The sequence below is a fragment of the Mastacembelus armatus genome, chromosome 3 (genome assembly GCF_900324485.2).
Source record: "Mastacembelus armatus chromosome 3, fMasArm1.2, whole genome shotgun sequence".
Classification (NCBI taxonomy): domain Eukaryota; kingdom Metazoa; phylum Chordata; class Actinopteri; order Synbranchiformes; family Mastacembelidae; genus Mastacembelus; species Mastacembelus armatus.
Window position 1 is genome coordinate 261,557 of NC_046635.1, and position 15,537 is coordinate 277,093.

Genomic DNA, 15,537 nt, shown 5'->3' on the forward strand with positions numbered 1-15,537 from the left:
ATTAGGAAAACCCAGGAAGTCCTTGAACGCAGCACTAATTAAGCTTTTCGCTCGTCACGTGCTGCAGTGCGGCTCTCTGATCCAATGGGAGAGATTAATTGAAGCGGTGACGCGGTGCATTGTTCTTGCGCGTGTGCGTGTGCGTGTCAGGCTGCGCAGAGAGGCGAGGCTTGTGCCCCGCCCCTGTCGGACACGTTGCCCAGGGAGCGGCTACACGGGCTGGATGGGACTCCCGCCCTCCTTCCTTCCTCCGGCTGGTTTCATGGTTTCGCTCCATCATCAGTCCGCTCGGTCCGTCGGCGCGTCCCAACATGGTCTGACCTCACGGAGCCGGACGGCAAACACGCTCTTCTGTTCTGGTAAGTCTGCTGCTCCCGCTCACTGGGCCACCCCAGTCCTCACAACTCACCTGGGTCCACAGTCCTTTATTTTTGGCGTTATTCTCCTGAGGGGGGGTCTTGCTGCGGAGGCGAGAAGCTGCTGCGCTAAAGTCGGACACGCACGAAACGCAGCTCTGCGAAAATCTGCCGCTAAATGTGCAGCTCTGCACATTTCGGATCAGCTGCGATTTGCACATTTCCTGGACACGAACATCCCGATGAACTTGTGAGTTTCAGCGCTGGTGTCTGCATGTGGACCGACCGGCCCAGGGAACCAGTCCATGTGTTTTTTCTTACATAATGTTGGACGACCTGCCCATTTGGAAACGGAGGGTTATTGAATTTACCGGCCAGTGTTCAGGCTGAGCGGAATTCAGACCCACTGGGATGTAGATAGATACATACTTTGTTTTTATGTTTGTGTATTTATTATTTACTTTATATAGCCCCACGAGAACTGAAACAGGATACAGATATGAAAGTCTGCACGTTTTGTCTCAGACCATTAAAAAGTCCCTTTTCTGTTGAAGTGATCACAGGGATGGTTCAAATTAGACAGTTTAATACAGTCTGCTGCCATTTGAATAAATAGAAATACGATTTAAAACTTTAATAAAAATAACATTTCACTGGTGAGAGATGTTTTTTGTTGACCAACGGACTAAAGGTTCAGTACTGGTACTATTTGTAGTTTGCCTGTAGTAGTACTAATAGTAATAATACTTGTAGTAGTACTAATATTGTAGCAGCAGCAATATTAGTGTCATAGTAAAAGTAGTAATAGTGTCAATAATGTTTGTTTGTGGGGTTTGTATGTTTTTCTATGGTAGTATTAGTAGTAGGCTTTAAGTGTTTTCCACAAAGTAAATAATCTGATTAAAAAATGAAAATATTTAGAAGAGATTTAAATGCGCAGTACAACTATGCTGTTGAAATGCAAAATCCATACATTTTATTGTATTTATTATTGTTCTTGTAGGTTTGCAGCAAACAACCATCATTTCATTACACTCATCAGTCGAGATGAACCATGGATGACATTTCTAAACAGTCTGAAGTCCAGATACAAATTACAAATTTGAGCAATAAAAATAAGGAAATGAATGATCTCAAATAATTTAATTCATTGATTATCAAAATAATAGAGATGTTTTTTGTTGACCAACCTGAACGCAGCCACGTTTAGAGATAAAGAGCCTGAAAAGATTAGAATGAGTCAAACCTCTTCTCAGAAACAGCAACACGACTTTATAAAGATGGATCCATCAGGGGGTCACACAAAATTCGAGATCCAGTCTTTAATTTCTGGTCATGTAGCTGTAACGTTGTTAAACGGTGCTGTCACGCTGACAGTGTCCTGTACATTCATCGTCCTCCAGTTCTTCATTGCAGTCGAATGAGCAAAATACTCAAATAAGGATTTCTGTTTTATGGCTGTAGTGTTCATTAAAGTGGAAATATTTTAGTTTTCTCAAACTTCAGTCTGATGTGTTTGGTCTCTTGGGATATGAGTTTAAATAAAAACAATCAAGTTAAGTTGGTCTGAACCAAGTGTAGATGCACAGCACCAGTTTGTAGTGAAGGTCAGTTAAACATTGAAAAATATGTCTCTTTCACAACATTTTGACGCGTTGCTCACAACAAGGTGTGTTTGTCTGGCAGGTCCGTAATGCCCCCTGCTGGCTGAGAGTCTAGCCCCACCATGTCGACCTCGGACTCGGATTACTCCGTTGACTTGTTCGCCAGCGATGAGGAGGACTGTGACAGCCCACGGAGATTAAGTCCTCAGCGTGTGGAGGAGCTGCCAGGTCCACCACCATCACCATCGACCATTTCCTTAAGGGATTCGCCGCCAAGCTGCTTGTGCTCCAGAGGTTCCTGGAGGAGGAGCAGTGGCGGCGGCTGTGCCACCGAGCAGACCCCAGCAGTCAGCCCAGTGCAGGGATTTACCTCCTTTGGCAACGAGCAGACACGTCCTGTGGAGTCGAAGCGTCATTCAAGCAGGAAGCGAGCACATGGACCTGGTTTGGACAGAGTCTGTGAAAAACCTCCACCAGACAGTGGAAACGAACTCTTCTCACTCAAGGTGAGTGGTGCTCGTAGGTGTGACACACAGGGACGTCAGACGCTATTGGACCTTAACGTGTTTCACACAGTTGAACCTAGGGCCCCATGGACACATGACTCTGGGGCCGATGTTGATATTTGACAGGTACAGAAATCCAATACCATTATATAGGTTTTATTTATTTGTTTTTATTAACTTTGTTACATAAGAGCTTAAATACACAAACGTTCTTAATGAGTAAATATGTGCAGGACATTTTTAGGAGTCTCAATTAGTCACTGTGACATCAAGGTTTCAACAAAATCAACCCATTTTTTATTTTATTTATGTTTTCACTAAAACAAGTCTTTCTCTTCAGTATCGATACGTCAGTTGCTTTTAGCTCCCGCCAGCTAACGTTTAGGAAAATCATGGGGGCTGCAGCACAGTTGGCAAAAAACAAAAAGGTGCAAAGGATTTTTGGAGGAAAATAAATTTTAGATCAATAAACAAATTGGTAAAATGGTGGCAGCTGTTAATGGAACAGTATTGGCCTGGACAAAATTATAGTCCAGATTTATTGAAGCTCCATTGCATCACTTAATATATTTTGGTGAAAAAGCCTGTATTTCTCCATTTTTGTATTTTCTTTGTCCTGATCTTTGTGACCTTATATCTGCAGACAACAGGCTAAAACTATACAACTTCAGATACTTATACAAAATGTTATAGAAAGCTGTAGTTTTTGTGTGTGTGTTAGTCTCTCAGAAACAAAGACTTCTGTTTAGAGCTGCCGTTTTATAATCACTTACATAACATGGGCAAAAGTATGTGGACACCCTAATGTTACACCAGCATATGACACCCTCCTCTCTTATGAAGGGGGGGGGGGGGTGTTCCACCAGGTTTTTGAACAAAATACTCAAATCCTTTTCTTAAAGCAAGACCATGTAACTGCATTGCAGTATTTTATTTATGAAATGACAAGTTGATGTTAGGAGCAATAAAATGATCCCTGATTGACAAACTGCAGGGTTTTGCAGCTATATCCTTATTTTGTAGGCAGACTTGAGATAGATAAATTATAGCTGACATTTATGGCTTAGTGACTAATTGTGCTACTGTGAGCAGTACTGTGGCTTAAATGCAGCTGGTGCAGAACAAGTGGGCGTTTGGTGTGAAACCTAACTGTTCATATGTATCAGTTAAGATCAAACTGGCGTTCAGCTGGTGCAACAAGCTGCTGGTTTTGTTGATGGAGTCGCTGTCATGTTGAAGCTGTTGCCACACGGATGGAAGCACCCGTCGGGTGAGGGTGCTGGACTAAACGTTAAGGAATAGCTCTAGACCAAAGGAGAGTTAATTGACAAAAGGGCCACAGCTTCAACTTTCTCTGTTCTGAAAACCCTTAGTGGTCGTCAAACATACTGTGAGAAATCAATACAACAAGCTGCAGTCGGGGAAGCTGCAGGTAGGCACCGACATGAACCTGGTGATATCAAACGGTGTAAGAGGATCCGATGGTGCCAGCTTTCAGGGTAGTCTGGTGCTACTGGGTCTCAAGTATCTGTGTGAGGTGCCAGTTTGACAGCTGGGCGAGGCGTGTGTGAAGTGGTCGATTGCCATCTGTTTCCTTATTAGCTTCTGTCAGCCGTTAATGGCAACCTCTTACTTAACAGTAATAACAAATGGGAGCGACTGCTAAGTGCTAATGGCTAACCAGTCATTTGGCTGAAAGTCAGTGAGGCCTTGACAAGACAAAATTCAGATAAGCTGCACAAAAACAACACATACTGAGGTTTGGATGATTGTGGCTCACACAGTCCTGCATTCACTTCGAGGGAAGAGATGAGCAGGGCTCTGCATTTAAGTGGCTACTAGAAAGTTCTTTCTGTGGTGCCGCTAACTCAGTTATCTGTTCCACACAGTGCGTGGAGCTGCAGTGCTACATCCAGCCGCTGTCGTCCATCTTGCGGGCCCTGAGATCAGGCAGGTACTCTGAACGTAAGTGTCTAATTCCAGCTTTCACTGTACAGCAAACAGCCAGTTTGTTCATGAACATGTGCAGATCACTGCGCTAAAGAGAAGAACATCATCTCAGTGTGGCTGAAGAAAAACGAGTTGTTTTCACAGGATGTTCTCCTGAATGAGTCCACGCTCGGACACCATGGGCTAACACACACTTTAGCAGCATCGTGGTATCAGTCAGTCAGATATTTTGCTCCAGAGTGAAATATTTCGACCAATATTGAATTAGTCAGGGTATTTGATACAGACATTAATGGTCTATACAGAATGAATGTAAAGCAACTGGTCAAATCCTCAGTTCAGCTTCAGTTGTGTTACAGTAAATCTGAGTGTCATGATGTGGTTAGCTACTCTACCTGTGTAAGATCAAAAAACAAGTTGTTTGATTCATTCTGATATTTTAACTAGAAGAAAAGATCACATTCGTTTTTGCACAGACAGATGGGTGACAAAGCTTCAGCCGTAGGTATGACAGGTCACTGACTAGTTTGATGCACATGAAACTGATGCATGTCACATCTTATGGCTTTTGAAATCACAGATATCTCAACCCAACATCTCTGAGAGATTTTGAAACTGAAACTCTTCTGGGAGAAGAGCGTTCATCCCTCCAGCAGAGTCCGTATCTTTAAAGACGCTGACAAACCTGTTTTACCAAACAGACACTTAAAACATCTAACTGCAGTACAGTAATAATAAGATGCTGAGAGTTATGAAAGCTGTTGGTAAATAATCTCACAGTATATTCACCAGATGGTTCAAAGAGCTCGTCTGAATGAACATGTTAATTTGGATGTAATTGAAACTGAGCACATTGAATTACAGGGGTGGAACAAAAAAAGGATCAAAGGCTTCACGAGTAATTTCACATCGTTTCGAACTAAAGCTGCTTCAGATCAAAGTCTGGATCAAAGACGCTGCTGCACAGAGTCTGAGTGAGATATGAAGTAAAGCACGACCAAGTGCCAAACATGAGAGCGGTCAGGTCGTAAATAGACTAGAACCTCAGCGCTCCACTTTTTTGTGGATGAGGCCTCATATTTTCTCAAATAAATCTGAACCCACAATATTACAAACATTATACAGTATTACTGTTATCACTGTTATTAGTAGTCTTAGTATGTGTGTCACTAGTATGTGCAGATCAAGACTGAGAATCCAGGCCTTTTTGTATTTTATAGAGAAAATAATCAATCAATTGAGACAATGATTTATCAGTAATGACTAAGAAAATACTTTCCAGAGACAGATACTGGAGATAGAAGTAAATCTCAGCCCTAATGATGCTGATGTTCTGCTTTAGGTGAGTCGAGCTGCAGCTGTGCAAAGAAAAGAGCTGAAGGGCATGACAATACAGTAGAAGTCATAATTGATTACGTGGTTATATTCAGTGGTTGTGCCTCCTCTACTCATGCTCAGAGCATTTCTGTCTTTTCTTCCTCAGGTCTCAGCAGCTTCCAGGAGAGCGTCGCAATGGACCGAATCCAGAGAATAATGGGGGTCCTTCAGAATCCAAACATGGGGTAAGTAGTAGAGAAATACATCTGCTTGTCAGTAAACTGTGCTGGAAACAACAGCATGTCACAAATCCTTATTTCTTTCTTTGTGCTTTGCATTTTTTTATCTTTGACCCTTTTGTGTGCGCCTGATCAGACGTATCAGATAAAAGAGCAGATCAAACTATTAGGGCTGATTGAACACACTCAGGAATGTCCGATAAAGTAGTTTTGCTATAAGGGGAGATCTTCTGCGATAGGTCAGTGCTTAGACTTTGCAGTTACGTTTTGATTAACGCTCTTCTGAGATTTGTCTTCAGTGAGTCCAGCTCCAATATGATACTGACATTTGCATAAATAGTTCTTAAATATGTTTATGCAGCAGTGACCTGACCTCTTGATCTGAACACTGAAGGTCTTTAATCACAGATATTGAGATTATAAGCCTGAGACACAGATATGATGTGGAAAACAGTTAACACACCTGAGACCAACATGACCCCAGCTGATCATTTTATTACAGATGAAGGTGATGCTGTGTGGGGCCTCTTCCCTCAGCGCCAACAGTCTGTGGCTTTGCTGGTGTTGAGACCCAAATGTCGTGGGCAGTACTCTGACAGTCAGAAAACAGCCGACATCAGTGCTGTAAAATTTACTCCCAGATGTTGTTGGAAAACCCAAAGGTCCACCAAAATCCTCAAAGTACCTCCAAACTCATTGATGAATATACAGTAGCTGTGTGTGGGAGTGAGGGCACACAGGATGGGCTTTGGAGGTTCACCTGAGCATGGCCTTGATAGTTGCGCCTGTCACGGGTTTGGTACCTGATGGGCCTTGGGAGCATCTTGTAGTGGTGGGTATGCCTCGCCTCTTGGCAGCTGATCCCCTCCTGCAGGGGGGCCCCTGTTGGGGTCTGGGTGATCCTGGGCACGCTGGGCTCCTCGTCCCAGGGTTTAGCTTGGACTGTTTGGCAGCCTTGGGGTCTTCTCTGTCTATCTGGGGGCTGGTCCCTGCCTAGGGGCCTGCCTTGATTCCTGAGGTTTCTAGTGCTCTGTGTTTGACATATTGTGTCAGTAGAGATACTGTTGATGTTTAATATCCAACTTAATTATCTTAGTTCACTAAAGCATATTTTTATGTTTCATTGCCACCACAAAGCAAAAATAAAACTAAAGACCTCTGTCGAGCTTTAGCTGTAATACAAGAGGTGTTTTTTGGTTTTTACGGTAAATTATTTGGATTACAAATATTTTAACATTAAAGCAGCACACAAGCAAATTTATTCTTTCCTGCATCACATATTCTGTCTGGACTTTCTACGACCTCCAGTAACATCACAGACATGAAGTATAACTGCGTAACTTCAAACAGGCTGAAAAACAAATGTTACGGAGCTGGTTCCAGCTGTTCTCAATCATCATTTTAAAGGCCTGTTTCAGTCTTTGCTTCCAGATGGGTGGAGTTTGTCTCTTAGGAAAGTAAATGAGTTTCTTTGACAATTACAGGAAGACATTTGAAGGTGATTTAATGCACCTCACCATGATTTAAAGCTTATCTGGCTCTATCAGGAGTGTACAGACACAGTTTACTGCATCCACGTGCTTCTCTTTGCAGAATAAAACAAATCACAGGAAGTATTTGGAAAGAATATCTTGCATTTCATTATTTTCTAATGGTTTGGAAACCAAAGAATCAGCAGAAACTGAGATTGATATTTGGTGCAACCCCCATGTTAAAGTCCCAAACTTCCTGTGTGATGTTGTGATCAGGCGCCTGTGGGTGTCAGGAACTCTTTGTTTTCTGAACGTTGTTCACGCTGAGCTGGTTGTCAATTGTGAATTGGGTTCTGATCAGGTGGTACCACAGGACTTTACATGCTGTTTACTTTGGCACTTTGAGTTTATTTTCAATGCAACTATAAAATAATGAGTGCATGATTATTGAGTGTGGTATTGCTGCGTTTAGAAAGAAGTACTTTGAATACTTCTTCCACGAATCCAAAAGGTTCAAGAGTGTGTCGCTGTAGAGATGTTTGTCAGTGTGACATCAGAAAAGGGGTGTGTGTCGGGTTGTGTGTCGTTGTGTGTCGTGATGCTGTCCTGCCTGAAGTTGTTCATTTTTGAACTCATGGCTGTGAGCGGAGGGTGGAGCCCCAGCCGGCTGCCCCAGAGCTTACTGCTCTATTTATAGTCTGTGACTAGAACGAGGGCCTTCGCCTGCTGCCACGTGTGGTCTGCAGCCTGTGTGTGTGTGTGTGTGTGTGTGTGTGCGCGTGTGCGTGCGTGCGTGTGTGTGTGTGTGTGAGAGAGAAAAGCAGTGCTGCAGCATGGTCACATTTGTCATGTGGACCTGAACATGCTCTACTCGGTTCCTGCGTCATGTGATGCTTGTATGTGCAGTTGTGCTCAGATAGTATCACAGAGAGCAGCAGACATAAGCCCAGATCAGGCTGCCGTTCGCCCGCTCGTCGTCTTTTGATTTATTCAGTCTTTGTGCTATTTCCCGTCATCCACCAATCAGAAAAGGCCAGAGCGCTGAATGAGCAGGCAGAGGCTTTATGAGGCTTATGTAATGGCCATTGGCGAGACCTCCCTAAGCCATCTGAGCCGCAGGGCAGCTCGACTCCGACTCTGTAATCTGCAGCTGAGAACCCCTCTGCTGAAAAAACGTCACATTCAGTCTGAAGCCTGCAGAAATAAATGACTTCCAATGCAAATGCTCTTGTTGAAATATGTTCTAAAACCAAATTTGATTTTCTGGAGTTCAAGTGCAGTGATTTTAAAAATACCGAATACAGTATAATAATATTCCTACTGCAGTGGAAGGTTAGTCCATTTGTCTTAGGCAGCCTTGGTCCTTAAAGTACATCTGACTATTTGATTATATAACTTTTACAATGATGGAGTATTTTTACGTTGTGGTATTTCTACTTTTACCCAAGTATAATAATAAAAACACTAATAGCAGTTTTTTGTCTCTTCTAGGGGACATTTCCTCAACATTATCATGAAAATAGAAGTAATGCTTCAAAGTTGGTTCCCTCATATCAAATCACACCGGCCCCAGACAGACGGCAGCACTCCAGCTAAGAAGCAAAAGGTAAATGTTCAACAATAACACAAAGATGTATTGGTCTTATTGACAGATGGGTTGAGCAGCATTTAAGATTTCAGCTTCTTAAATGTGAATATTTTACTTTTCTGTATAATATTTCGACTTGCTCAGACAAAACAAACTTGCGATGGTCATTTTTTCCACAAATTTCCAACCTTTTATTTTAATAATCTGAGAAGATGATACGTGGACACCAGCATGCATGAGACAGATCATCTGTGACCTTAGGGGCGAGAAGAGAGCCGTCAATCAGATTATGTAACAGAGTAATCCGGGGAGAGGACAATAAAAATATTCACTGGTGGAGATTTCCAACAGCAACAGGCCCAGTTTTATAACAACAGTAGAAGCCAAATAATGAGGGGAAATGTGTAAACTGGATAAATTCACATTCTGAAACTGCCAAACTAAATTTGTCTGAGGATATAGAAGTCATGGAATTAGTCTATGGGGTTTTTAAGATATTCTGCTGCTTGCTGTGTCTCAGCTCTCAGTAAGCAGCATATTAGCTACATTGGCTTAAACACATCAGTCTGTTTCAATTGATCCTCCCCTCATCATGATAATAATAATGATAATGTTCAGCTGTTTTTTAAACTGTTCATGGGGTGTGTTCACAGTCATGTGGGAGGATATAGGTTGTGTATCTTGGCAGCTGTTTCTGTTATTTTGACCATCCTATGGAGGTCAGCCTTCTCCACCCAAAAGTGGACCTTAAATCTTTTGCAGGTTTGAACAGCTTCTTTATTTCCCTTGTACACTGGGAGACAACTGTGTCCAGCCACAGCACATTCATAAATCAAGCATTTTAATTTGCAGTAGAGGGAAATTTATTTTGTCAGTTCTGTGAGCACAGCGTACTGTTTAGGGAACGACTTTGTGCAGCCTGTTAAACTGTTTGACCTTCATAAAGTGCAACTAAAAGGACCCAGTACAGACCAAATCTGTCAGATCAAGCTTGTGTAACGTTTCTTGGTTACGTTAGCGACGTAGCATGAATTTGACTTTGAGGTTGGTGTAATTGTTCTACTGGACTAAAATGTAGTCCGTAGTTAAGGGTGCACAGGTAAAATGTGAAAGATATAGCAGCATCTAGTGGTGAGATTGCAGAATGCAGCCTTCTGGCGGCCTCACCTTTAAAACAAAAAGTGACTCCCTGTCTAGAGTCAGTGTTTGGTTTGTCCATTCTGGGCCACTGTAGAAACAGTGTGACACAACATGTTCGACATGTCTTCGTGAAGAGAGACTTGTTCCTTATGTCAGGTCAATTTATGCAAATGTCATGATTTTCCTGTAGCACTGAACCGTGACGTTGGTGATACTGAAGCTGGGGTACAGTAATCTTCCTTTTGTCCTCCAGCAGCATCATTGCAGTGCCTCCCCTCCACCATCCTCTCCAGTGTCTCTCTGCTCCTCAGACATCGAGCCAGCAACCTCTGACTCCTCCACTTCCCTCAAATGGCTTCACTCATCACGTGTCTGCTCCCTGAAATCTCCTGAATCCACACTCAGCCAAGCAGCTGCCTCCGCCTCACATCTGCTCACTCGCTGCAGCCATGAGGTGACCCAGGACAACGCTGTTTCCTCCAGCACCGACTTTTGTACAGGGCCCCCGCGGCCCCTCAGCAGTGCCCCTCATCTGAGCCAGAGGCCGCTACCCTTCAAGATCAGCTCGCCTTGCCTGGAAAGACTCCTGCAGGCGAAGGAGAGCATCATCTCCCTCAGGACCGTGAGAGATGGAGACTGGCTGTCTGCAGAGGACAGTTAACGTGTTGTGGTGAAATCAGCGGCTGATCCGGTGAGCGAGCTGTGTAGCTTCCACCGAGCCTGAAGATACTGAGGTGACAATAGGCCTTAAAAAGCATGTGCTAGTGTCCCCATAAATATTTTTACTAATCTACAGCCAATGTCAATTATCTGCAGCTCAGTTTTCAGATTGTCCAGGATGAGCAGAAAGTCAGAATGTGACTGGTTAAAATTACCACCCTGGTTTGATTATCATTGAAATAGCTGAATTAGGACACTTTGAAAGCAGTCGCCTGTGAAAGGAAAGGAGAGTCTGTGTTTTCACTCAATGTTTGAGGTTAAAGCTTAAAATAGTGTTGGCAGAAATGCTTTGGTTCTTCATTTAATCCCTAGGCTGGATATGTAATTCAACTCTTCCTAGTCAGGGAGAACATTTCAGATATTCATTATTTATTGCAATAAAAACTGAATAGAACTATTGTTGCTAGTTATATAATTGTAATTCCAGATATAATTTTGAAAATCCAAAATACATTCTCACTAGTAAGAATATTAATATGGAGTCATACTATGATTGTAAAATACAATTTCTGATATCTAGAATTAGAATTATGACTAGGAACAATGCAATTTCACATTTCTAAAAATGTATCTTGGATGTCTGTTGATGACATCCGGATATCTGAGAATAAAATTATAACAGGAGTTTTCTCTAGAAAGAATAGAAAGATATCTAGAAAGATATTCAGGTCATTCAGGATATCCACAGCATCATGTGTGATACATACCCAGTCTACTGATTAAGGCATTTTAGGTCTTAAATTTAGTTTTGACCAGTAAAATTAAAAGTGTATATATCTTGAAATACGGTTTCTGCTAGTAAGAATGCTGTTGTGGGTGTTTTGACCATTTTGAGTAGTGAGAACATTATTTTGACCAAGAGAAATGCTCTTATGGAAATCAAAATGTTATGAATAGTAGTGTGGTTAAGCAGGCTTGCAGTACTTAAAATATCTTGCTGTAATTGCTGAGATCTTTCCTCAACAAAAGACTGAGGTATTCTGAGGTTTCTTATGTTTTCTGGAAACATGAAGATGGATCTGAATTTGAGTTAATGCACATTCCATTTGGCACAATGGAGACTTCTGGTTTTATACCTGAATACCTTGACTGTCACCTTGTTTGATCTGCTTCTCCTGAGGTTTTTAATGAATCCTCTACCTCATGCTGATACAGCGTCACACAGTTTGAGCATCAGAGACGACTCATCAACACCAAATATCAGGTTTTTGAACTTTACAGGAGCTTTTTTCTTGGTTTAGGGCTGGGCCAGGTTGTTTTTCCACTGACTTATGGTGATGTGGCTTGATATGGAATAGCACATGATAGAACATGAACTTTGATTGAGAGGATACTGAATTATTGTCCAGCACTACTCAACTTTTAAGGTTTTGTTTTTAGCCCAAGCAGTTTTTTTTAAATTCTCAGAAAATGACTAAAAAAATGAATCAAATACCAAAAACTGGTAACTAAGCTGGCAGGTGTTTTTCATTTAATCTTCAATCAGTTTTCATCTTTTATTCACTGCATGTCTGTTCCAGGCTGGTTAATGTAAAGTGTAAATAAATTTGGTCACCAGTGGGGACGGTGCTTGTAAACGTTTTACTTTTATGGCTGATGGGACACAGAAACAAGCACAGGGACCTTCAGAAACCAAAAAACTTTTTCTGGCACAATTCAGAAAATAGATTTTGATTTTTTTTTTTTTAAAGTTTATCTTACAATTTTAAATGTATTTTGGGAATGTTATCGGTTCATTTCTCTTCAATAATGGCTGTGACGAGATCCCGCAACTGACGGACAGCTTTCAGTCTTTATTCCCTGGATTAATGCATTTCTGGATTTAGCAGAAGCTAACGTGAGCTTCCAGCAGAAAGAGGCAGACATGGGCATCTTTGTCCTGGCAGTCGTGTGTTGGTTTATTTGTGCATTTTTGCCTTTATTCATCAGTAGAGAGACGAGGGACCTGAGACTCAGGTTGGCAGCTGGAACTAAACTGTCGACATCATGAACTGTGCTCCTGCCGTACCTGGCTGCTCTGTTCCTTGGTTTGTCAAAGCAACAACCTAGACTGAACTGTCAGGACCGATCCCACTGTGGGGAAACGTACAGAACACAGGAGATATTGTACTAGAAACACACCAACATTAAAATATTGATGTCACTAACTCAGACTGCTGAAGCCTAAATGACTGACTGCTGCCACAATACAGGCAGCTAACACTCAATTCTGCAACTCTTAACTGGCTCCAGTGTGTTTTAGTGAATGACCTTTGCAGTGATCAATACTTCACTGCAAACTCCAAACTAATAGCTGTCGCCCATTCAGATAGCATGAATGCACTGCTTAGACATTGCAGAGAGGTTTTACTTTATGTACTGTTTTTTTACAAGTTACTCTCCCTATAAGATGGCCTTGTGATATTTTGTACTTCTGAAATAAATGTGAAGTCTGCTTTCTGAAATTGTCTCTTCTTTCCTGTTTTCAAACCTTTGCAGCAGAAATCTGAAATCAGTTATTATGTTTCTGTATTTCTGTACAACCAATCGATCAGTGTTCTCTAGTGGACAAACTATGCAATAGAGACACTAAATGGCTTCAAATCTGAAATGACATTTCAGACCAACATACCTGTAATAAAATAATACCTGTCTGTACTGGAAATCAGCGCAAGTCAGTCAGCATCTAGTTAGCGGTTAGTTAGCACCCTGGAGTGTTTTGCAGTAATCGTCTGAAGAGTTTGCTTCAGTGCATGATGATGGAACTAACAGCTGAAATGTCTTCGTTTACTTACAGGCCTGACAAGCGGCAAGAAATGATAACGTAACCAAGCTCCTGCTCCGTTTGTACAGAGACCGGTTAGCCCTTAGCAAAGGACCCCGGATCCCATACTCCTGGAGCACCTCCCACAGGGTGTCGCGAGGGACCCGGCCAAATGCCTTCTCCAAGTCCACAAAGCACATGTGAACTTCTTGGGCAAACTCCCATGAACCCTCGAGCACCCTCGAGAGGGTATAGAGTTGGTCCAGTGTTCCACGACCGGGACGAAAATCGCATTGTTCCTTCTGGATCCGAGGTTCGACTACCGGCCGGATCCTCCTGTCCAGCACCCTGGCATAGACCTTCCCAGGGAGGCTGAGGAGTGTGATCCCTCTGTAGTTGGAGCACACCCACCGGTCCCCCTTCTTTAAAAGAGGGACCACCACCCTGGTCTGCCAATTCAGGGGTACTGTCCTCGATTGCCACGCGATGTTGCACAGGCGTGTCAGCCATGACAGCCCAACAACATCCAGAGACTTGAGGTACTCGGGACAGGTCTCATCCACCCCCGGTGCTTTGCCACCGTGGACCCACCGAACTACCTCAGTGACCTCGGTTTGGGTGATGGATGGATCAGCCTCAGAATCCTCTGCCTGCTTTATGGAAGACGTGTCGGCGGGGTTAAGGAGATCCTCGAAGTTTTCCTTCCACCGTCCAACAATATCCCCAGTCGAGGTCAGCAGCTCCCCACCTCCACTGTAAACAGTGTTGGCAGAGCGCTGCTTCCCCCTCCCGAGGCGCCGGACGGTTTGCCAGAATCTCTTCTTCTTCGTCGTTATGGCTGAAGCCCATCTCTTCTACAGGGTTGGGAGCCAGGGATGTATGAGGGTGTTGGGACCGAGGAGGAGCTTCAGGGTATGTTAGCTTTCTGTTTAAACCAGCCAATCTGTGTGGTCTGTGTCAGAGTGGTTATATCAGTATTAACCGGGGCCACAGACATACTGAAGTTTTATCAGCGCTGGGAGAGGAACCGTGTGTACTAGAGCGAGTAGGCGAGCATAGCGTTCTGCTGAGCTCTCAGTGATGGTGTTTAAAAAGCAGCTTAGAAACATCAAGCCTCAGTCACATTACTGTCACTGTTGTGTGAGCACTGCTCAGCTCTGCCAGCTGTAAATACACTTAACCTCCTATAAATCACATCACGTTCACTGCTGTGTCCTGTTGTGCTCAGTGACAGTGGGTGTGGTGTGTCCATGGTATGTGACACCATTTGAAGCTTGTTTTGGGACAGTCAGGTCTGGCTGTGGGAATGAAAACAGGCCGATGAGGCTGTGAACTGGCTCCTCATTATGTGTCTGTCAGGACACTTGTGATGCTGGTGATTCAAGTGTTCACACGGCTGAGCAGAGACTAACACTCTGTCTGAACAAACATCCTGTGGACCTTCACTGAGATGTTACTGCTGACTTTGACATGGAACGACACTTATTGAATTTTCATAACAAATCAAAGTTTCCTATCTCATGAAGACAAAATCAGTTTACATCCAAAAACAATAACACACTTCTATGATTTCTGCAGCTGTGGATTGTGAAGTTGGCAGCTGTTATTAACATAAGATACACAGACACACTTTAATTTTACTGGGTGCATTCAGCTACTGTGGATAATGTTTCAGACTCAGAGTTAGTTTCCAACAGATACTGGATCTTTGTAATAGATACTGATATACCGTCTAAACATCAGTGAGGTATCAGGCTGGCTACACACTAGATCAGTTTCGAATAATGTTCACCAGTTTTAAAAACCTGGGAGAAGAGTTTAGCAATTGTTTACAACAGTTTTTAAAGGCCAACCTTTGTGTTTAACTCCCTGCATAGCTGTGCACCTGCATGCACAGTGAGA

General features: G+C 42.9%; 1 protein-coding gene across 3 annotated transcripts; it reads left to right on the forward strand.

The window, feature by feature from the left end:
* Positions 1–229: 229 nt before the first annotated feature.
* LOC113137793 (circadian-associated transcriptional repressor-like) lies at positions 230–14,109 on the forward strand. 3 transcript variants are annotated; one of them, XM_026319617.2, is made up of 7 exons: positions 230–359; positions 2,043–2,466; positions 4,356–4,431; positions 5,900–5,978; positions 8,936–9,050; positions 10,426–10,863; positions 13,669–14,109. In XM_026319617.2, exons 2-6 carry the CDS (start codon positions 2,083–2,085, stop codon positions 10,831–10,833), a joined length of 1,062 nt encoding a protein of 353 aa, XP_026175402.1. In that variant the 5' UTR covers positions 230–359; positions 2,043–2,082; the 3' UTR covers positions 10,834–10,863; positions 13,669–14,109. The 3 variants fall into 3 exon arrangements, with proteins under 3 accessions (XP_026175402.1, XP_026175401.1, XP_026175403.1); XM_026319616.1 differs by lacking the exon at positions 13,669–14,109 and having other exon boundaries at positions 10,426–13,240; XM_026319618.1 differs by lacking the exon at positions 13,669–14,109 and having other exon boundaries at positions 10,429–13,240.
* Positions 14,110–15,537: the final 1,428 nt, after the last annotated feature.